We start from the raw sequence: 23,455 nt of genomic DNA, 5'->3' as shown, positions 1-23,455 counted from the left end.
GTCTGGAAGTTTTCCTTCCCTTTCTATTTCTTGGAATAGCTTGAGAAGGATAGGTATTATCTCTGCTTTATTTTTTTTTTTTTTATTTTTTAATATATGAAATTTACTGTCAAATTGGTTTCCATACAACACCCAGTGCTCATCCCAAAAGGTGCCCTCCTCAATACCCATCACCCACCCTGCCCTCCCTCCCACCCCCCATCAACCCTCAGTTTGTTCTCAGTTTTTAACAGTCTCTTATGCTTTGGCTCTCTCCCACTCTAACCTCTTTTTTTTTTTTTTTTCCTTCCCCTCCCCCATGGGTTTCTGTTAAGTTTCTCAGGATCCACATAAGAGTGAAACCATATGGTATCTGTCTTTCTCTGTATGGCTTATTTCACTTAGCATCACACTCTCCAGTTCCATCCATGTTGCTACAAAAGGCCATATTTCATTTTTTCTCATTGCCACGTAGTATTCCATTGTGTATATAAACCACAATTTCTTTATCCATTCATCAGTTGATGGACATTTAGGCTCTTTCCATAATTTGGCTATTGTTGAGAGTGCCGCTATAAACATTGGGGTACAGGTGCCCCTATGCATCAGTACTCCTGTATCCCTTGGATAAATTCCTAGCAGTGCTATTGCTGGTTCATAGGGTAGGTCTATTTTTAATTTTCTGAGGAACCTCCACACTGCTTTCCAGAGCGGCTGCACCAATTTGCATTCCCACCAACAGTGCAAGAGGGTTCCTGTTTCTCCACATCCTCTCCAGCATCTATAGTCTCCTGATTTGTTCATTTTGGCCACTCTGACTGGCGTGAGGTGACATCTGAGTGTGGTTTTGATTTGTATTTCCCTGATAAGGAGCAACGTTGAACATCGTTTGATGTGCCTGTTGGCCATCCGGATGTCTTCTTTAGAGAAGTGTCTATTCATGTTTTCTGCCCATTTCTTCACTGGGTTATTTGTTTTTCGGGTGTGGAGTTTGATGAGCTCTTTATACATTTTGGATACTAGCCCTTTGTCCGATGTGTCATTTGCAAATATCTTTTCCCATTCCGTTGGTTGCCTTTTAGTTTTGTTGGTTGTTTCCTTTGCTGTGCAGAAGCTTTTTATCTTCATAAGGTCCCAGTAATTCACTTTTGCTTTTAATTCCCTTGCCTTTGGGGATGTGCCGAGTAAGAGATTGCTACGGCTGAGGTCAGAGAGGTCTTTTCCTGCTTTCTCCTCTAAGGTTTTGATGGTTTCCTGTCTCACATTCAGGTCCTTTATCCATTTTGAGTTTATTTTTGTGAATGGTGTGAGAAAGTGGTCTAGTTTCAACCTTCTGCATGTTGCTGTCCAGTTCTCCCAGCACCATTTGTTAAAGAGACTGTCTTTTTTCCATTGGATGTTCTTTCCTGCTTTGTCAAAGATGAGTTGGCCATACGTTTGTGGGTCTAGTTCTGGGGTTTCTATTCTCTTCCATTGGTCTATGTGTCTGTTTTTATGCCAATACCATGCTGTCTTGATGATGACAGCTTTGTAGTAGAGGCTAAAGTCTGGGATTGTGATGCCTCCTGCTTTGGTCTTCTTCTTCAAAATTACTTTGGCTATTCGGGGACTTTTGTGGTTCCATATGAATTTTAGGATTGCTTGTTCTAGTTTCGAGAAGAATGCTGGTGCAATTTTGATTGGGATTGCATTGAATGTGTAGATAGCTTTGGGTAGTATTGACATTTTGACAATATTTATTCTTCCAATCCATGAGCAGGGAATGTCTTTCCATTTCTTTATATCTTCTTCAATTACCTGCATAAGCTTTCTATAGTTTTCAGCATACAGATCTTTTACATCTTTGGTTAGATTTATTCCTAGGTATTTTATGCTACTTGGTGCAATTGTGAATGGGATCAGTTTCTTCATTTGTCTTTCTGTTGCTTCATTGTTAGTGTATAAGAATGCAACTGATTTCTGCACATTGATTTTGTATCCTGCAACTTTGCTGAATTCATGTATCAGTTCTAGCAGACTTTTGGTGGAGTCTATCGGATTTTCCATGTATAATATCATGTCATCTGCAAAAAGCGAAAGCTTGACTTCATCTTTGCCAATTTTGATGCCTTTGATTTCCTTTTGTTGTCTGATTGCTGATGCTAGAACTTCCAGCACTATGTTAAACAACAGCGGTGACAGTGGGCATCCCTGTCGTGTTCCTGATCTCAGGGAAAAAGCTCTCAGTTTTTCCCCGTTGAGGATGATGTTAGCTGTGGGCTTTTCATAAATGGCCTTTATGATCTTTAAGTATGTTCCTTCTATCCCGACTTTCTCAAGGGTTTTTATTAAGAAAGGGTGCTGGATTTTGTCAAAGGCCTTTTCTGCATCGATTGACAGGATCATATGGTTCTTCTCTTTTTTTTTGTTAATGTGATGTATCACGTTGATCGATTTGCGAATGTTGAACCAGCCCTGCATCCCAGGAATGAATCCCACTTGATCATGGTGAATAATTCTTTTTATATGCTGTTGAATTCGATTTGCTAGTATCTTATTGAGAATTTTTGCATCCATATTCATCAGGGATATTGGCCTGTAGTTCTCTTTTTTTACTGGGTCTCTGTCTGGTTTAGGAATCAAAGTAATACTGGCTTCATAGAATGAGTCTGGAAGTTTTCCTTCCCTTTCTATTTCTTGGAATAGCTTGAGAAGGATAGGTATTATCTCTGCTTTAAATGTCTGGTAGAACTCCCCTGGGAAGCCATCTGGTCCTGGACTCTTATTTGTTGGGAGATTTTTGATAAACGATTCGATTTCTTCGCTGGTTATGGGTCTGTTCAAGCTTTCTATTTCCTCCTGATTGAGTTTTGGAAGAGTGTGGGTGTTTAGAAATTTGTCCATTTCTTCCCGGTGTTCCAGTTTGTTGGCGTATAATTTTTCATAGTATTCCCTGATAATTGTTTGTATCTCTGAGGGATTGGTTGTAATCATTCCATTTTCATTCATGATTTTATCTATTTGGGTCATCTCCCTTTTCTTTTTGAGAAGCCTGGCTAGAGGTTGTCAATTTTGTTTATTTTTTCAAACAACCAACTCTTGGTTTCGTTGATCTGCTCTACAGTTTTTTTAGATTCTATATTGTTTATTTCTGCTCTGATCTTTATTATTTCTCTTCTTCTGCTGGGTTTAGGCTGCCTTTGCTGTTCTGCTTCTATTTCCTTTAGGTGTGCTGTTAGATTTTGTATTTGGGATTTTTCTTGTTTCTTGAGATAGGCCTGGATTGCAATGTATTTTCCTCTCAGGACTGCCTTCGCTGCATCCCAGAGCGTTTGGATTGTTGTATTTTCATTTTCGTTTGTTTCCATATATATTTTAATTTCTTCTCTAATTGCCTGGTTGACCCACTCATTCGTTAGTAGGGTGTTCTTTAACCTCCATGCTTTTGGAGGTTTTCCAGACTTTTTCCTGTGGTTGATTTCAAGCTTCATAGCATTGTGGTCTGAAAGTATGCATGGTATAATTTCAATTCTTGTAAACTTATGAAGGGCTGTTTTGTGACCCAGTATATGATCTATCTTGGAGAATGTTCCATGTGCACTCGAGAAGAAAGTATATTGTGTTGCTTTGGGATGCAGAGTTCTAAATATATCTGTCAAGTCCATCTGATCCAATGTATCATTCAGGGCCCTTGTTTCTTTATTGAGCGTGTGTCTAGATGATCTATCCATTACTGTAAGTGGGGTGTTAAAGTCCCCTGCAATGACCACATTCTTATCAATAAGGTTGCTTATGTTTATGAGTAATTGTTTTATATATCTGGGGGCTCGGGTATTTGTCGCATAGACATTTATAATAGTTAGCTCTTCCTGGTGGATAGACCCTGTGATTATTATATAATGCCCTTCTTCATCTCTTGTTACAGCCTTTAATTTAAAGTCTAGTTTGTCTGATAAAAGTATGGCTACTCCAGCTTTCTTTTGGCTTCCAGGAGCATGATAAATAGTTCTCCATCCCCTCACTCTCAATCTAAAGGTGTCCTCAGATCTAAAATGATTCTCTTGTAGACAGCAAATAGATGGGTCTTGTTTTTTTATCCATTCTGATACCCTATGTCTTTTGGTTGGCGCATTTAATCCATTTACATTCAGTGTTATTATAGAAAGATATGGGTTTAGAGTCATTGTGATGTCTGTATGTTTTATGCTTGTAGTGATGTCTCTGGTACTTTGTCTCACAGGATCCCCCTTAGGATCTCTTGTAGGGCTGGTTTCGTGGTGACAAATTCCTTCAGTTTTTGTTTGTTTGGGAAGACCTTTATCTCTCCTTCTATTCTAAATGACAGACTTGCTGGATAAAGGATTCTCGGCTGCATATTTTTTCTGTTTAGCACACTGTAGATATCGTGCCAAGCCTTTCTGGCCTGCCAAGTTTCAAAGGAGAGATCAGTCACGAGTCTTATAGGTCTCCCTTTATATGTGAGGGCACGTTTATCCCTTGCTGCTTTCAGAATTTTCTCTTTATCCTTGTGTTTTGCCAGTTTCACTATGATATGTCGTGCAGAAGATCGATTCAAGTTACGTCTGAAGGGAGTTCTCTGTGCCTCTTGGATTTCAATGCCTTTTTCCTTCCCCAGTTCAGGGAAGTTCTCAGCTATAATTTGTTCAAGTACCCCTTCAGCACCTTTCCCTCTCTCTTCCTCCTCTGGGATACCAATTATGCGTATATTATTTCTTTTTAGTGTATCACTTAGTTCTCTAATTTTCCCCTCATACTCCTGGATTTTTTTATCTCTCTTTCTTTCAGCTTCCTCTTTCTCCATAACTTTATCTTCTAGTTCACCTATTCTCTCCTCTGCCTCTTCAAGCCGAGCCATCGTGGATTCCATTTTGTTTTGCATTTCGTTTAAAGCGTTTTTCAACTCCTCGTGACTGTTCCTTAGTTCCTCAATCTTTGTGGCAAGAGATTCTCTGCTGTCCTGTATACTGTTTTCAAGCCCAGCGATTAATTTTATGACTATTATTCTAAATTCACTTTCTGTTATATTATTTAAATCCTTTTTGATCAGTTCATTAGCTGTTGTTATTTCCTGTAGATTCTTCTGAGGGGAATCCTTCCGTTTGGTCATTTTGGAGAGTCCCTGGCGTGGTGAGGACCTGCAGTGCACTTCCCCTGTGCTGTGGTGTATAACTGGAGTTAGTGGGCGGGGCCGCAGTCCGACCCGATGTCTGCCCCAGCCCACTGCTGGGGCCACAGTCAGACTGGTGTGTGCCTTCTCTTCCCCTCTCCTAGGGGAGGGATTCACTGTGGGGTGGCGTGTCCCGTCTGGGCTACTTGCACACTGCCAGGCTTGTGTTGCTGGGGATCTGGCGTATTAGCTGGGGTGGGTAGCAAAGGTGCACGGGGGCTGGAGGGCAGGCTTAGCTCGCTTCTCCTTAGGTGATCCACTTCAGGAGGAGCCCTGTGGCAGCAGGAGGGAGTCAGATCCGCTGCCGGAGGTTTGGCTCCGCAGAAGCACAGAGTTGGGTGTTTGCGTGGAGCGAGCAAGTTCCCTGGCAGTAACTGGTTCCCTTTGGGATTTTGGGCTGGGGGATGGGCGGGGGAGATGGCACTGGCGCCTTTGTTCCCCGCCAAGCTGAGCTCTGCAGTCCGGGGGCTCAGCAGCTCTCCCTCCCTTTGTCCTCCAGCCTTCCCGCTTTCTGAGCAGAGCTATTAACTTATGACCTCCCAGACGCTAAGTCGCGCTTGCTGTCGGAACACAGTCTGTCCGGCCCCTCCGCTTTTGCCAGCCAGACTCGGGGGCTCCGCTTGGCCGGCGAGCCGCCCCTCCGCCCCGGCTCCCTCCCGCCAGTCCGTGGAGCGCGCACCACCTCGCAGCCCTTCGTACCCTCTTCCGTGGGCCTCTAGTCTGCGCTTGACTCCTGAGACTCCCTTCTCCTAATCCTCTGGCGGTTTTCTGGGTTCTTTAGGCAGGTGTAGGTGGAATCTAAGTGATCGGCCGGACGCGCTGTGAGCCCCGCGTCCTCCTTCGCCGCCATCTTCCGGAACCCCCCTCGGTATTATCTCTGCTTTAAACGTCTGGTAGAACTCCCCTGGGAAGCCATCTAGTCCTGGACTCTTATTTGTTGGGAGATTTTTGATAACTGATTCAATTTCTTCGCTGGTTATGGTTCTGTTCAAGCTTTCTATTTCCTCCTGATTGAGTTTTGGAAGAGTGTGGGTGTTTAGGAATTTGTCGATTTCTTCCAGGTTGTCCAATTTGTTGGCATATAATTTTTCATAGTATTCCCTGATAATTGTTTGTATCTCTGAGGGATTGGTTGTAAGAATTCCATTTTCATTCATGATTTTATCTATTTGGGTCATCTCCCTTTCCTTTTTGAGAAGCCTGGCTAGAGGTTTGTCAATTTTGTTTATTTTTTCAAACAACCAACTCTTGGTTTCGTTGATCTGCTCTACCGTTTTTTTAGATTCTATATTGTTTATTTCTGCTCTGATCTTTATTATTTCTCTTCTTCTGCTGGGTTTAGGCTGCCTTTGCTGTTCTGCTTCTATTTCCTTTAGGTGTGCTGTTAGATTTTGTATTTGGGATTTTTCTTGTTTCTTGAGATAGGCCTGGATTGCGATGTATTTTCCTCTCAGGACTGCCTTCGTTGCGTCCCAAAGCATTTGGATTGTTGTATTTTCATTTTCGTTTGTTTCCATATATGTTTTAATTTCTTCTCTAATTGCCTGGTTGACCCACTCATTCGTTAGTAGGGTGTTCTTTAACCTCCATGCTTTTGGAGGTTTTCCAGACTTTTTCCTGTGGTTGATTTCAAGCTTCATAGCATTGTGGTCTGAAAGTATGCATGGTATAATTTCAATTCTTGTAAACTTATGAAGGGCTGTTTTGTGACCCAGTATATGATCTATCTTGGAGAATGTTCCATGTGCACTCGAGAAGAAAGTATATTGTGTTGCTTTGGGATGCAGAGTTCTAAATATATCTGTCAAGTCCATCTGATCCAATGTATCATTCAGGGCCCTTGTTTCTTTATTGAGCGTGTGTCTAGATGATCTATCCATTACTGTAAGTGGGGTGTTAAAGTCCCCTGCAATGACCACATTCTTATCAATAAGGTTGCTTATGTTTATGAGTAATTGTTTTATATATCTGGGGGCTCCGGTATTCGGCACATAGACATTTATAACTGTTAGCTCTTCCTGATGGATAGACCCTGTAATTATTATATAATGCCCTTCTTCATCTCTTGTTACAGCCTTTAATTTAAAGTCTAGTTTGTCTGATATAAGTATGGCTACTCCAGCTTTCTTTTGGCTTCCAGGAGCATGATAAATAGTTCTCTATCCCCTCACTCTCAATCTAAAGGTGTCCTCAGATCTAAAATGAGTCTCTTGTAGACAGCAAATAGATGGGTCTTGTTTTTTTATCCATTCTGATACCCTATGTCTTTTGGTTGGCGCATTTAATCCATTTACATTCAGTGTTATTATAGAAAGATACAGGTTTAGAGTCATTGTGATGTCTGTATGTTTTATGCTTGTAGTGATGTCTCTGGTACTTTGTCTCACAGGATCGCCCTTAGGATCTCTTGTAGGGCTGGTTTCGTGGTGACAAATTCCTTCAGTTTTTGTTTGTTTGGGAAGACCTTTATCTCTCCTTCTATTCTAAATGACAGACTTGCTGGATAAAGGATTCTCGGCTGCATATTTTTTCTGTTTAGCACACTGAAGATATCGTGCCAAGCCTTTCTGGCCTGCCAAGTTTCAAAAGAGAGATCAGTCACGAGTCTTATAGGTCTCCCTTTATATGTGAGGGCACGTTTATCCCTTGCTGCTTTCAGAATTTTCTCTTTATCCTTGTATTTTGCCAGTTTCACTATGATATGTCGTGCAGAAGATCGATTCAAGTTACGTCTGAAGGGAGTTCTCTGTGCCTCTTGGATTTCAATGCCTTTTTCCTTCCCCAGTTCAGGGAAGTTCTCAGCTATAATTTGTTCAAGTACCCCTTCAGCACCTTTCCCTCTCTCTTCCTCCTCTGGGATACCAATTATGCGTATATTATTTCTTTTTAGTGTATCACTTAGTTCTCTAATTTTCCCCTCATACTCCTGGATTTTTTTATCTCTCTTTCTCTCAGCTTCCTCTTTTTCCATAACTTTATCTTCTAGTTCACCTATTCTCTCCTCTGCCTCTTCAAGCCGAGCCGTCGTGGTTTCCCTTTTGTTTTGCATTTCGCTTAAAGCGTTTTTCAGCTCCTCGTGACTGTTCCTTAGTCCCTTGATCTCTGTAGCAAGAGATTCTCTGCTGTCCTCTATACTGTTTTCAAGCCCAGCGATTAATTTTATGACTATTATTCTAAATTCACTTTCTGTTATATTATTTAAATCCTTTTTGATCAGTTCATTAGCTGTTGTTATTTCCTGGAGATTCTTCTGAGGGGAATTCTTCAGTTTGGTCATTTTGGATAGTCCCTGGAGTGGTGAGGACCTGCAGTGCACTTCCCCTGTGCTGTGGTGTATAACTGGAGTTAGTGGGCGGGGCCGCAGTCCGACCCGATGTCTGCCCCCAGCCCACCGCTGGGGCCACAGTCAGACTGGTGTGTGCCTTCTCTTCCCCTCTCCTAGGGGCAGGATTCACTGTGGGGTGTCGTGGCCCATCTGGGCTACTTGCACACTGCCAGGCTTGTGGTGCTGGGGATCTGGCGTATTAGCTGGGGTGGGTAGGCAAGGTGCAGGGGGGCAGGAGGGGCAGGCTTAGCTTGCTTCTCCTTAGGTGATCCACTTCAGGAGGGGCCCTGTGGCAGCAGGAGGGAGTCAGATCTGCTGCCAGAGGTTTGGCTCCGCAGAAGCACAGAGTTCGGTGTTTGCGTGGAGCGAGCAAGTTCCCTGGCAGGAACTGGTTCTCTTTGGGATTTTGGCTGGGGGATGGGCGGGGGAGATGGCGCTGGCGAGCGCCTTTGTTCCCTGCCAAGCTGAGCTCTGCCGTCAGGGGGCTCAGCAGCTCTCCCTCCCTTTGTTCTCCAGCCTTCCCGCTTTCCGAGCAGAGCTGTTAACTTATGACCTCCCAGACGCTAAGTCGCGCTTGCTGTCGCAACACAGTCCGTCTGGCCCCTCTGCTTTTGCCAGCCAGACTTGGGGGCTCCGCTTGGCCGGCGAGCCGCCCCTCCGCCCCGGCTCCCTCCCGCCAGTCCGTGGAGCGCGCACCGCCTCGCAGCCCTTCCTACCCTCTTCCGTGGGCCTCTCGTCTGCGCTTGGCTCCGGAGACTCCGTTCTGCTAATCCTCTGGCGGTTTTCTGCTAAAATTGCTTTTCTTAACTGGGTTGTGTGAACATGACTCATCTATATAGATTTTGTTACAAAATTGACATGTTAAGACACATCATTCGTTTTCTGAATTAGAACCTCCAGGGACAGGGTTCAGGCAAATATAATTTGTAGAAAGGTCCTATTGATTTTGATAGATACTCCTAGTTGAGAAAGAATGATATATAGCAATATTTGAAGTAAAGAAGTTAACTAGGAATTTGAAGAAGACAGAGAGCATATTATCTATGAAAGTCCAACCTATAAAATAAGAAATGTATATGATCTTCAATATAATGTATTCATTAAACTATAAGTATTACACAATAAACTACTGAAAGTAGAAATCTGATATCAAATTCTAGTTCCTTCTCATGAAATAAGTGCCTATGATAATAACATAATAATCTGTTTCATTCTGGGGTACATTTGTTTATAAATGTTTTTACAATGTGTTGACTATACTGGTAATTTTCTGCATGTCTTATGTTCTTTTACATGAGGGCTTTTTTTTTTAATATGGGTGATTCAGCATTTGCATGTGCATTTGCTCATAACCTATGTTAAGATAGTGTTTGTCAGTTGTATTGCTGAGAAAGTCTGCTTTTCCTTTAAGACACTAATATTTCTGCTTTGTGACTCAGAAATGCCTATATTATTGGTATATTCTATACTCTATCACACTCTGATCTGAGTATGCATTGTTTTGACTAGTTAACTCTGTTCTAATGCCTATGTTTTCAGCTACATTCTAGTAATTGGGAATTTTCTTTTGGACGGAAAATTAACTTCCAAATGAGAGCCTGTACTGAGAACAAATTATCTGCAGACAGAAGAACAAAATATCATAATGATGGAGGTAGTTTAGTATTCACTTTTGCTAGGTTCTCTGACAAGTACATGAATTCACTTTATCCTTACCACAGCACTATAAAGAAACTTCTCTTATTGTTACCTCTTTAAATATGAAATAATGGAGTCATGCAGATGGGAGGGGCCAGGATTTGAATTCAAACAGCCTGTTTCTTACCACTACCACATTTTGCCTGTTAACTACAAAATTATTTGTAATTGTCTGTTAAGCAAATCAATTAAGTAGCCTCTGTACTGAATGTTTTCGAGCTTCCTGACCCACCTCTGATTTTGGCTGCATAGAGTCCCTTGGGAGCTCAGAATCAGCCTGATGGCATCCCTTCCCCCTCAGTCCACACCCATGTGTTGTCCTGCTTTCTTCCCATGGCATTTTCTGAAGTCACAGCCGCTGGCTTAGCATACCAGCCAATACATTTTGGAAACATAAGGAGTAAAGGTGCAACCATAGTTATTTGATAAACGTTTTAGCCTCATGCCATTCAGATAGACAATTCTCAGAGGTTCTAGGGGAATCAATCCCTCAGTGATTACTGTAGCTTCTTCTTAGTCCTCATTCCTGTTTCCTGAATCTACTTCCCAATAAACTACCTGCACCCAAGGCCTTGCCTCAGTTTTTCTTTTGGGACAACCCCAAAAAGCCATTCTACTTTAATTGTGTTGGAAACAAATAATTGGTAAACCACCTGTTAACAAAAGGATTTATTATCTGACAGTTAAGTTCACTCACTCTCACAGTAGAGAGATCAGTATTTCAAATGACTCATTTAATGCCCTAACTAGAAGTATATATACTTAAGCAATGTTAATATTAAGATCAGAATAGGTGAAAGGCAAGCTTTATATTTGAAGTGGGAGAAGAGTGATTGTGTGAAATGAGGCCGTATGAAGCTCCAGCAACCTGTGTGTTCCCAGGCACAGCAGATTTAGGAAAATGTACATATGTAAGTGGAGGATCCGGAAATTGACCTATCTATGCTTATGTACCTCTTGGAAAGTCTTCATGTATTCCTATGGATATACAAAAGCCAGTTTGAATATTAATTCTTTAGAATACTGTGTGTGCATGTACACCAAAACTAAACGAAACCAAAGAAAAACTTAATCACAGGGTATTTTGTATGTAAATGAAAGAAATCTACTCTATGTCCCAAGAAAAGTCGAGGAGATCTGTTGTAAAAGGGCTTTGCCGATAGTAATGGGAGGTGACTTACGTGCGGAGTCTGTGATTTCTTTTGATTTTGTTAAAGAACATGAAAACACAGAATTCATAAATATTCATATTCATTTAACATTTATTGCATGCTTTCTATGTGCAAGAGATGTCTCATTATCTCAGTAGAACCACACACTAATTGTTCTCTTGTGTAGAAATTACCATTCCAATTTTAGTTGAAATTAAGTGACTCACCAAATTCACATAGTTGATTGATGGAAGAATTAGTTCCTATCCAGACCTTCTGATTTAAAGTCCCATATCCTTTCAAAGACATCACAATGTAATTGAAAAATCTAGCTAGAAGCTGAACAGAAACATAAGGCTTTCCCTATTCCCACCACAGACACAAATGTCTCGTATTGCTTTGACTGAAGTTTTCCTTAACACTAATTTCTACCACCACAAAACCCAGGCAAAATTAAATGTTTCTTTCTTTGTGTTTCTGTGACAAATTGTATGTATATTGATAAGAACATTTATTGGATTTTATGGCGATTATCTTCTTACTTGTCTGTCTCCCCTACCAGATTGTTATTTGATGGAAGAGACTCGGTCTGAATTATCTTCCTAATTATCTTTATAATCCAGTGCCAAGCAAAGTGTCTAATATGGAGGAGGCTTTCAGTGACTATATGTCCAATGAATGACTGCTCAAGTGAATGAAAGTAAAAGGGTGGCCATTTCACCCATATCATACTAAACTAGATTATTTCACACTTCTGCTGGGTCTGCTGTCAAAGACTTTTAAAGACATTTTAAACTTTTCCAGAACTTTCCAGAGAGCATTTTTCATTTCCCTATTCCTAAGACTATAAATCAAAGGGTTGAAGAGTGGAGTCACCATTGCATAGAACAAGGTCATGATCTTTGGCATCAGGGTAGAATGGCTGGATCCAGGGCTCACATGCATCACCATAATCGTCCCGTAGAATAACAGCACCACGGACAAATGGGATCCACATGTTGAAAAGACCTTATGCCGACTGGATGCTGAAGGCAACTGAAGCACAGCAAGTAGAACCAGGGCATAGGAGATGAGGATGAAGAAAAAGCTAAGGAGGATGATGAGGGAGCTTAGGGTATAGCTGATGAGCTTGGACATGGGGGCAGGAGCACATGAAAGGGTCAGCAGTGGGCCTGAGTCACATACAAAGTGGTCAATTGCATTAGGACCACAGAAAGGCAGTTGGGAGATAAGAATAACAGGTACCAGATACCAGAGAAAGCCACATACCCAACAGGAAATTGCTAGGTTGAAAGACTGTTATCTGGTCATAACTGTAGCATAATGCAGAGGATGACAGATGGCAAAATAGCGATCAAAGGCCATTGCTGAAAGAAAGAAGCACTCAGTGGAGCCCATGGAAAAGAAAAAATATAATTGAAGGAAGCATCCAGTGAAAGAGATGGTCTTGGTCTCTGAGAGGAAGTCGATCAGTGTGTTTGGAACAGTGGAATTGACATACCAGATCTCCAGGAATGCAAAATTCCCAAGCAGGATGTACATGGGGGTGTGGAGATGTTGATCCCAAAAAACAGCACAGATAATGGCTCCATTTCCCGTGAGAGTCAGGAGGTAGATGATGGAGAAGAACATAAACAGGATGACCTGAATCTCCCTGCTGCAGGGAAAACCCAGAAGGATGAATTCTCTCACTGACTCAGAAGAGGATCCTGATCCAGAGATGTTCATTTAGGATGTAATCTGTGCAGCAATGAGACATCACCATGAGACCAAATCCTAACAACTGAGCATAACATACAATGTCCTTCATGATCTGATCTTTATCTACTTATTTAAACTCATCTCTTTCCCTGTGCACCTTTGAGCTCAATGTCCAGTAAGAATAGTTGCATTTCCACCAAATGACATGCTGTTCTCCCTACCTAAGGTGTCTTTTGCTCCTTCCTTCTTTCTTTCTATCTTTTTGCTTTTCTATCTCTTCAGTGTATAAGCTTTATGAGACAGAAGTTATGTTTTTCATTTCTATATTATCAATGCCTAGTGCAGTGCAGCCTCTATAGCCATGCCCACATATTTGCTGAATCAACATTAAACAAATGACTCATTATTTTTTTAAGCTAGAATGAATGAGAAGTAACATTCTAAAATCTCTGGTAGTTTTCTGCACTAAATAATTTACACCTTATACTTTGTATCATGGATATTTCTTTACATGTTTTAGCTTACCTACTAGACTATCAACCTCTGAGAATAGAGACCAACTGTTAATCATCTTTGATTCTTTTTCTGTATCTAATACATTATGTTTTAGGCCATATGTACTATGTAATTGTTAAATGAGTAAATCATTATACCTTCAGTTGAATCTTAATTCAGATTTCTATCTAGAAGCCCTTAGTCATTTCATGTATGTAGGGAAAGAAACATTCCATTAGACCTTGAAGCTGGGAGGGAAGTTGTAGGGGCAGATGAGAGTAAGGGCATACTACAAAGGGGAGGTAGTAGACCAATATGGTATGTGATTGGAGTAACCAAATGTACCTGTTTGTCTGGAACTGTCCCAATTTTAGCATTGACGGCCTTGTGATTCAGGAAACCCATTAGGCCCAGGGAAGCAGGATGGATGGTTAGTCATCCTATTTGAGATCCTGAAGTGGACCCAGCCTACACTAAAAATGTATATGCACTGGTTCCTTTGGGTCCTATTGAAGCCTATTCCTTTCAGTTGTCCACAGAGAAAAGGGAAAGGTTGTAAATATGACCTATGAAAGTACTGAGAAGATACCTGGGAACCATAACAAGGAGCTGCCCAAATTGCTTTCCTAGGACTTCTCGATGTCTGTGCCATCTGAATACTCTATTTGTCAAATACAGCTACATGACCAAGGTCCTAGGGTGGGTAGATGTAGCCCTGATACATTTCTTTCCCTCAAGACTAAATTACTCAGTAAAGCAGCACTATGGACCCAGAAGATTTTCTTTGAGAAACTCTGCTTTTCTCTGCTCTTGTGGCCCACTTCAGACAGTTGCCACTTCAATTAATATTTCTGTAAAAGTATTATTAAAAGAAAAGTACTCCATGAAGCCCAAGAAGAAATATAACTGGAGGAAGCAGCCAGTGAGACAGATTGACTTAGTATTTAAGAAGAAATAGGAGTTTGTGTTCTGATCTAGATTGAGTTGATTATTTCCCCAAACATTTAATGATCTGGTTTCTCTGGCCAACCTAATGAAGAAAATGTATAGCAACTCAGGGAAGAGGAAAGACCTGAAATAGTTTGATTTGGTTTCTTCACTTAAGGTAAAGAAATACTTCGCTCTTCCCAAGGAGTCTTCTGGTGTTGGTATTAAGTATGTTTATGTCTGACATATCCTGTAGGACTTTTAATTTCTCCATGCCATTATCTTGGTTTGGCCAGGTTTTCTGCCTGGGTCTGCTTCTCTCAGCTTGCAGTGATATCATAGGATCTATTTTTACCAGATAAAACCATTACTGTGATTTTCCCAGCTGTGGCTACTCATGAGTTAAATATGTATGTGTGTGTTTACATATATATACACACGACATGAAGAGCCAACATTAGTTTTAAATGCATTTATGAAACATCTCAAAACTGATTTGCTTTTCCTAATTTCATAACCTGCTAAGACTTCCTAGTGAATGGTATTTGTATTGTGACTTTGTCTTCAGTGCTATGTCTCTTTGGAACCCTGGAGTGATGTGTACATACAGCTCCTAAAATGGAATCAGGGAAACAATGCTTTCAGTCTTGTTTAACATTATCTTCTATGAGTTCTTGACATAACTGACTCTTGTTTTCAAAAGAACCTATCTTGGAGTTGTGAAAAAGCTAGAAAAATTAATGTTTTAGAAAGCTGATTCATCTATACTTACCTCAGTTAGTGGCAAACACCACGACTTTGCCAGGAATTAAAGCTATTTGGATTTTGTTCTTCAGATCTTTCATCAAAGATACTAAAAACAATAACAAAAATTAGGCTTATTTCTCTAGGGAAAAAAAAAAGGTAGGAGCATGATGCAATTTCTGCATACTGGTAGCTATGTCTGGGAAGAGTGGGTCAGCTATGTCCTTTCTTCTCAGTCTCAATTTTAGTCTCAAAAGTGTGGATTCCAAGACCTTCACTGAAAAACAAACTCTCTTTTGTTCAATTAACTGTGCAGTGGTTGCCAGAGTCTCATCAGGGGAGATGCCTGGAAGATGATGTGGGAAAGATACTGGAAATTGTTTCCAGTTTTTAATTTGGACGAAAGGATTCAAGTAACACCTACATAAAACATTTAATATAGAAATGGAGTTCTGGAGAGGACCCTATTCTCTATATATTTCTAGTCTGTATTTCCAGAGATTGGCTCCTTGTGTACTTTAAAAAGTGACTTCTCACCTCAGTAGTCCTTTGGTAGTCCTTTGGGTAGGCTAGTCTCTCAGGCCAGCATCTGCCTTTACCTTCTGTGATTAGGTGTCTTTGGTAGAAGAACTAGGAAAAATAAATAGTTGTGTAAGATGAATATGTGGCTGTGTCTCCTGAACTCAAAGCTAATTATGAATTGTCCTTTACTTTGTAAAACCAAGGTTCCTCTAGGGAAAGGAGGCAGCCCTATTGTCAATCCCCAGAGAGATGTAGAAAAAAAATTTCTGGCTTATGAGGAAAAAAAAATGGACAGCTTAAAGACTGTGAAATATTTGTTTCTAGTGCAGGAAGTAAATCCATTATGGTACATTTTACATTTTTGGTTTTCTTCAGAATTAATGTCTTATTGTATTAGCTTTGTAGTGTCATAGCATGATGAGCTCTCTCAAGATTCTCTTAACATTCTTCTAAGCTTTTGTTTTTTTAAGTCTATTTATTTTGAGAGAGAGGGATAGAGAGAAAGAGAGTGCATGAGCAGGAGAGGGATAGAGAGAGAGGAGAGAGAATCTGTCAGTGCAGAGCCTGGCATAGGTCTCGATCCCAGGAACCTGAGATCATGACCTGAGCAGAAATCAAGACTTGGATGCTCAAGTGACTGAGCCATCCAGGTATCCCTCTTATAAGCTTTTGTGTGTGCATGTACTTTTTTTTTTTTTTTAAGAATTATCCTTTTTTTGTTGAGTATAAGGGGCCCATATAATCATATTACAAAAATATTTCCTCTAATATGTTTCCTGTATATTTATTTTTTTTTAACGTTTTTATTTATTTTTGAGACAGAGAGAGACAGAGCATGAATGGGGGAGGGTCAGAGAGAGGGAGACACAGAATCTGAAACAGGCTCCGGGCTCTGAGCTGTCAGCACAGGGGCCCGATGCGGAGCTCGAACTCACGGACCGCGAGATCGTGACCTGAGCCGAAGTCGGCGCTCAACCGACTGAGCCACCCAGGCGCCCCTATTTCCTGTATATTTCTTTAAGATCTCACCATCTGACTGACTTTTTAGGGAATTTCTGGAATCAGGCATAGTAACAAAGAATAATCAAATTCCCATTTGTATTTGGCATTTGAGCAAAAAAAAAAAATTGAAGAATAAAACATTTATAGGTCATTATAGTGCAATGCGGGGATCTTTGAGCATCAAGAGTCAGTGTGAGTTAGAACCACAATATGTATATGGTGATTGGGAAGAATTACAAAAGGTAGAGTGAACAGGAACCAAGATATATTTGCCCACTTAATAATTTTGTCTAGGATCAGTTCTTTCCATCTTAATGTCATCTGTGGTAGACATACCACAGGTTGTCAACTATTATCTTTTGTACCAATCCAAATGAAAATATGTCCATTTTGTAATGAAGAAATTTTTTCCAAAATTTGTTCACATCATGGTGGGGAATTGCCCACTGTGATGGAGATACTTTTATTAGCATCAAGTTTGCAAGGATATTGGAAATTCACTGGAATTTTCTTCTGCCTTAGTGAACAGTAACATTTGGCATGTAGATTTGTTTTCTGTGGTATTTAGATTCACTTTTTGCTGACACATCCCCACCACTGGGTTAGCAGCTGGCAGGCATTTCTTCTCCATAAAAGCTAAAGGTCAGCATCATTTTTTTAACATCCATCCCTCCCATCCCTAACAGACTTCTTCCATCATGGCAATTGATTTCAACTCTCTATTGTGTAACATCCACATCCAATGACACCAGGCAGATGTATAAACATGCTGATTAATGGATATTGGGATATATATTTTTTTTGAGAAAAGATAACTATCCAGAAATAAAAATGAAAATATAATGAAAATTAAAAATTTATGGACAGGTTTAATAGTGGATGGGACAGCAAATAAGAAAATAAATTAACTGGAGACTACATCAGAAAACTTTCTACATTAATGCATTTTGAATAGACAAAAAAAAGAGAGAAAAATGGAAGAGAGGTTAAACATGGAAGTCTAACAGTTTAATTAGTAATCCTGAAGAAAGGAAAAGTCAGAAACAATATTTAAAGAGATCATATCTGAAAAATTTTTTAGATTTGGTCAAGCATAAAAAACTAAAACTTCAAAGAGTAAGTCCAATACATTCTAACACTGAAAATAAAAAATTCACACTCTACAAATTATAAACAATGGAAACTAAAGACAAAAATAATAGCTGTAAAGGAATGTCAAGAAAAATAGACTCTAGTTCCTGCCTTCTAGTTCTGTGACTTATTCACTCCATAATTGGAAGCCTGCAACTCCTAATCTCCTTTACCCATTTTGCCCATTTTCCCATCCTCCTCCCCTCTTTCAATCATCAGTTCTCTGTATTTATAGATATGATTTTTTGTTTATTCATTTGTTTTGTACTTTAGGTTCCACATATAAATGAAAACGTGATATTTGTCTTTCTCAGTCCAACTTATTTTATTAGCATAATGTTCTCTAGGTCCATCCATGTTGTTGCAAATGGCAACAACAAGTCCTTTTTTTGTGACTGAGAAATATTCCATTGTGTGTGTGTGTGTGTGTGTATGTATACCTATATCATCTATCTATCTATCTATCTATCTATCTATCTATCTATCTATCTATCTATCTCTATCTGCCACATCTTCCTTATCCATTTATCTACTCATGGACACTTAGATTGCTTCCATACCTGGGCTACTGTAAATAATGCTGAAATAAATATAGCACATGTCTTTTTGAATTAATGTCTTTGTTTTCCTTGGGTAAATACCCAGTAGTTCTGTTTTCCACTTATCCTAAAGATATAACTCTTTGTGTCCCCCTTTGTGTGCTTAAGATGAAGAGTATTTATTATAAGGCTGCCCATGTAGGGAAGACCCTGGGCCTTAACTTCTTTTTGCAAAGCTTCTGAAATGAATCCCTCATTTGCCCTGACACAATCCTGTCAGGGAAAATGAAGGTTTCATGCTCCACTGTTTTGTTTATTTCTCTGGGTTCTGAATCACCCAAAGAATCCAGTGTTGTTGTTCCCTTCTATCTTGTTAGTTTTTTGATGCATTTTATCATTTTTTTTCTGTTGGTAGTAGGTCTAAACAATTTAGGTTTCTATTATTAGTAATTAAGGCAACTCTTGTCATTTCTACTTCTAAAAAAATCTTAATTTGTCCATTTCTCTTTGTTTCTACAGCTTTTACATTAATCCATGCTTAAAAATGTCTGATCTCTTAAAAATATCAAATCTAGGGGCGCCAGGGTGGCTCAGTTGGTTGAGCGGCCGACTTCAGCTCAGGTCAGGATCTCGCGGTCTGTGAGTTCGAGCCCCGCATCGGGCTCTGTGCTGACAGCTTAGAGCCTGGAGCCTGTTTCAGATTCTGTGTCTCCCTCTCTCTGACCCTCCCCCGTTCATGCGCTGTCTCTCTCTGTCTCAAAAATAAATGTTAAAAAAATTAAAAAAAAATAAAAATATCAAATCTATCCATTTATGCCTATTTCCTTTGCCAGTATCCTAGTGTAACTATTATTAGTTCTTTTCTGGAAGGCAGCCAGTTACCTGCTTTCCCATTTTCCTCTATCTGATCCTTCTAGAGTGATACTATAAAAAAATTTATGAAATAATTTCAGTTACTTTTTAAAAATTACTTCAAATTCTTTCCACTCTTTTTTTTTTTTTTAATTTTTTTTTTTAACATTTATTTATTTTTGAGACAGAGAGAGAGAGCATGAACAGGGGAGGGTCATAGGAAGAGGGAGACATAGAATCTGAAACAGGCTCCAGGCTCTGAGCTGTCAGCACAGAGCCCGACGCGGGGCTCGAACTCACGGACCGCGAGATCGTGACCTGAGCCGAAGTCGGACGCCCAACCGACTGAGCCACCCAGGCGCCCCTCCACTCTTTTTAGAATAAAGTCCAAACTCCTCACCATGACCTATAGGACTCTGGCTACCTATTGAAACTCATCTCATATTTCCCCTTGTTCACTGTATTTTAGTCACCATGCTCTCTAACGTTGGTGCCTCTCACTTGCTCTCTATTACATCACCCTGTTTTTTTCATTCATAGCAGTTATCAAAATCTGCAATTATTTTATACCTTGTCTGTCTTTCATATTAGAATGTTTACTCTGTGAGGGACAGTGTCTCTTCTGTTCAAAATAATTATGAACTCAGTCATTAGCATAGTGCCTGGCATATATTTGCAGCATTATAAATAATTGTTGAATGAAAATACATGTTCTTTTTTTTTTTCTATAGGAATTTTTACATGTTATCTGTGTTCATATTTTTTTTAACCTATGGTTGGATTTGTTAACTGCAGCTGAAAGTTCTCTTTGTGTATGTAAATGATGAAATATTTTATCCTTCTTGTATGAGTGCTAAATATGTTTTTGTTCCTAGAAGAAATCTATATATTATATTGTAGAGCTTCTTCAATTTAATGGCGCTCTAATTCTAGTTGGTTATGGAGAATAAGTTCTTTCACAAATTTTAAATAAGGGAAAGAAATAAATTGAATTTCTAACAATTTAAATGCACTAGCATTTTAAGAAAAAATGAACAGCTTCTAACAGAAACTGGTAGCTCAGAAGCGTTTATATGTAAGAATCCAAGTTCAGGTATTCAGAATAATTCCTTGGACAAATCAAAAGGGCTGGTTAGTTTGGTTTAGAAGGAACTATAAGTTTTTCTTCATCATTTTATAATACATTAGAATATAACACAAATTTACATTTTATTTTTTGTAAGACCACTTTGTTTTCACATAGGAAAATTGGTTAATATGAATTTAATAAACTTCATCTACTGGCTTTACTGATCAGATGAGCTAGCATTACTTTCACATATCTAGCATTATTAAAAATGTAAAATTATGTGTTCAACCAAATTGAATGTTTTCTAATAAATAGTTTATAAATAGTAATTGTGTTGCTCTGTAATGTCATCTTATATATAATTTCCAATATCCTTTATTAACTTTAAGGCCTTGGACTAACACTAACTTGATAATTGATGAAAAATCTTTGGATACCTAGACAACTCTTAATAAGATAGAACACAAAAATATTGATTGTGAGGCCCAATTTTAATTTGCTTCCTATTTAAGAAATATAAAAAGAGATGCATGGGATTATAGGCATTTATGAAATGTATGCAATATGGTGATCTGCTAAGATGCTTGTGTGTGAAAGATATTCTCAAATATCAACTCTTCTGTTTGTGCTAGTGAGGAAATAGAAGTTAGTTACTGTCTTAGTTCTTTTGGGCTGCTATAACAAAAATACCATAGATTAGGTGACATATAAACAAATTTATTTCTCATAGTTCTGGATGCTAAGAAGAGAGATGTAATAGAAAACTGCTAAATTGTGTTAATTTTCTTTTTAGTGTGGTAGAAAAGGTAATCCCAAAGGTTAAGATTGTGTTGCCCTTTAGGACATTAACCAGTTTACATATAACTTAGAAATTTTATTTCAATGTTTTTTTTTTAATACTCTGTATGAAGCCACATTTTTATTTTTTATTTTTCATTTTTTTTTGAAATTTATTGTCAAATTGGTTTCCATACAACACCCAGTGCTCATCCGAAAAGGTGCCCTCCTCAATCCCTATCACCCACCCTCCCCTCCCTCCCACCCCCCATCAACCCTCAGTTTGTTCTCAGTTTTTAAGAGTCTCTTATGCTTTGGCTCTCTCCCACTCTAACCTCTTTTTTTTTTTTCCTTCCCCTCCCCCATGGGTTTCTGTTAAGTTTCTCAGGATCCACATAAGAGTGAAACCATATGGTATCTGTCTTTCTCTGTATGGCTTATTTCACTTAGCATCACACTCTCCAGTTCCATCCACATTGCTACAAAGGGCCATATTTCATTCTTTCTCATTGCCATGTAGTACTCCATTGTGTATATAAACCACAATTTCTTTATCCATTCATCAGTTGATGGACATTTAGGCTCTTTCCATAATTTGGCTATTGTTGAGAGTGCTGCTATAAACATTGGTGTACAAGTGGCCCTATGCATCAGTACTCCTGTATCCCTTGGGTAAATTCCTAGCAGTGCTACTCCTGGGTCATAGGGTAGGTCTATTTTTAATTTTTTAAAGAACCTCCACACTGTTTTCCAGAGTTGAAGCCACCTTTTTATATTATCTTTTGAACTGGCTTCATTATCCTGCTCTTCTTCATTAAGAGTTAAATATAATTTTTGACATGTTTTAAGCACCTTTTTGAGAATTTTGTTTATAACATTTAAAAAATTATATTTGACAGCAACAATTTATAAAAAATATTCAATTACTAATCACAGCAGCTGTGTTTTCTGTATAAGATCCATACATAGGCACCAATTAGATAAGTTGCTTGAAGTATCATCAAGAGACTCGGGTATTGTAATGAAGGCTCTGTAACACCTTGAGGGAAGTGTTTCTGCTTCTATAGCTTGCAGTGCTAACTTAGTATTTATCATTCAGCCTTGCTTACTTCAGGACCATGTTTCATATAGAAAGCAGTGAGAATCATTTTACTCAGGTATAGATTGACACATGGAAATTCGTAGCATAACCAGTGCCAAATTAATCAATCCAAAGTAAGTAAAAGGGGTGGGCTGTGTTATGCAATAAGGTCTGACTGTTTTGGAGTCTGTGGGGTCTAAGCTCAGCTTTTTAGCAAGAACTGAGATTCAGACAACAGCAGCCTAGAGAATCCTAAGGCTCATTAGGCTGAGCAATGGCATAAGAACCGTAAAAGCCTCAGACACATCCAGAGCCCTGGGGACAAGAGGTCTTTCCAATTGTACAGCCAGGCCTCAACTAGAGCGTGACTTATAAGAAAGCAGTTAGGGCACAGACTCGGGCAACTATGATGATCATCTGAGAATTTATAATTTTGCTGGTCTGAAAGTATGAAGAGATTGGTGGGAGGAATAGCAGGGTAACACATTCCTTCCTCAAACCCACATAGCTCCTGACATGTAATCATGTAAGTTTCTAAAATGTGTTTTTTTAAAGCTCCACTCACCCCATTTGCTCCTCTTTCTATCTCTGAAACCATATTTATACCTCTCTGACATTCATTGTTTTTAAATTTAAGAAATCATTTGAGTTTGTTCTAGGTTTATACCCTTAGATGCATTCACAGAGCAATGAAATTCTCATAGCATCAGGGAATTCTAGGACTGGTGATGTCTTGGAAGGTAAAAACAAGGTTTGGATAAAATAGGATCAGCTTAATATAACAAAAGCACTGGACCCATGGCAGTATTGTCTTAGGATTACCTAATTCTACAGTAGTTCCTCTTAGATCCTATTTTCCATTTATTTATTTCAGTTGCTTTTTGCTAAATTCTTAATTTCTCCCAAATGAAATTTAAGATGCAATATTTCAAACAAAGATTAGAGCAGAAAGATTAGAGCAGAAAGATTATACCTTCCTTCTCAGTTGGAGATACCATCATAGGTATCATCTTCAATGAATGGTGTACATTTCCTGGTGTTACAGGAGAAATTAGAAAATACATCAGATGCCCCCAAAAGAAGTTCACATAGCATTTAAGCCTCAACTGGTAAATCTCTTTCTGTCATTGTTGTGGTCAAATTTCTTCTTCTGAGAATACTTTTAGCTCAACACAGGCAAAAATAGACAAAATAGCAAAATACATTGTTTGAAAAAACCACAACCACTCCCACAAGGAAAATTTTATTCCTTTTTTAATTTTCTGTGTAGACCTCTCTTTTTCCTTGCGTAGAAA

The 23,455-nt window shown here is 39.2% G+C and overlaps 2 protein-coding genes across 4 annotated transcripts in view; one reads left to right on the top strand and one right to left on the bottom strand.

The window, feature by feature from the left end:
* LOC132669333 (olfactory receptor 4M1) overlaps window positions 1-23,455 on the top strand; it is a 130,998-nt gene that overhangs the window by 74,094 nt on the left and 33,449 nt on the right. The window lies entirely within an intron of this gene.
* LOC132669690 (olfactory receptor 11H2-like) lies at window positions 12,062-13,048 on the bottom strand. The gene is given in 1 exon segment (XM_060619696.2): window positions 12,062-13,048. A coding segment is annotated over 1 exon segment (987 nt).

This window comes from Panthera onca, chromosome B3 (assembly GCF_046562875.1).
Source record: "Panthera onca isolate mPanOnc1 chromosome B3, mPanOnc1 haplotype 2, whole genome shotgun sequence".
NCBI lineage: Eukaryota > Metazoa > Chordata > Mammalia > Carnivora > Felidae > Panthera > Panthera onca.
Note: the sequence above shows the minus strand (reverse complement) of the source record. Positions and strands in the feature narration are given on the sequence as shown.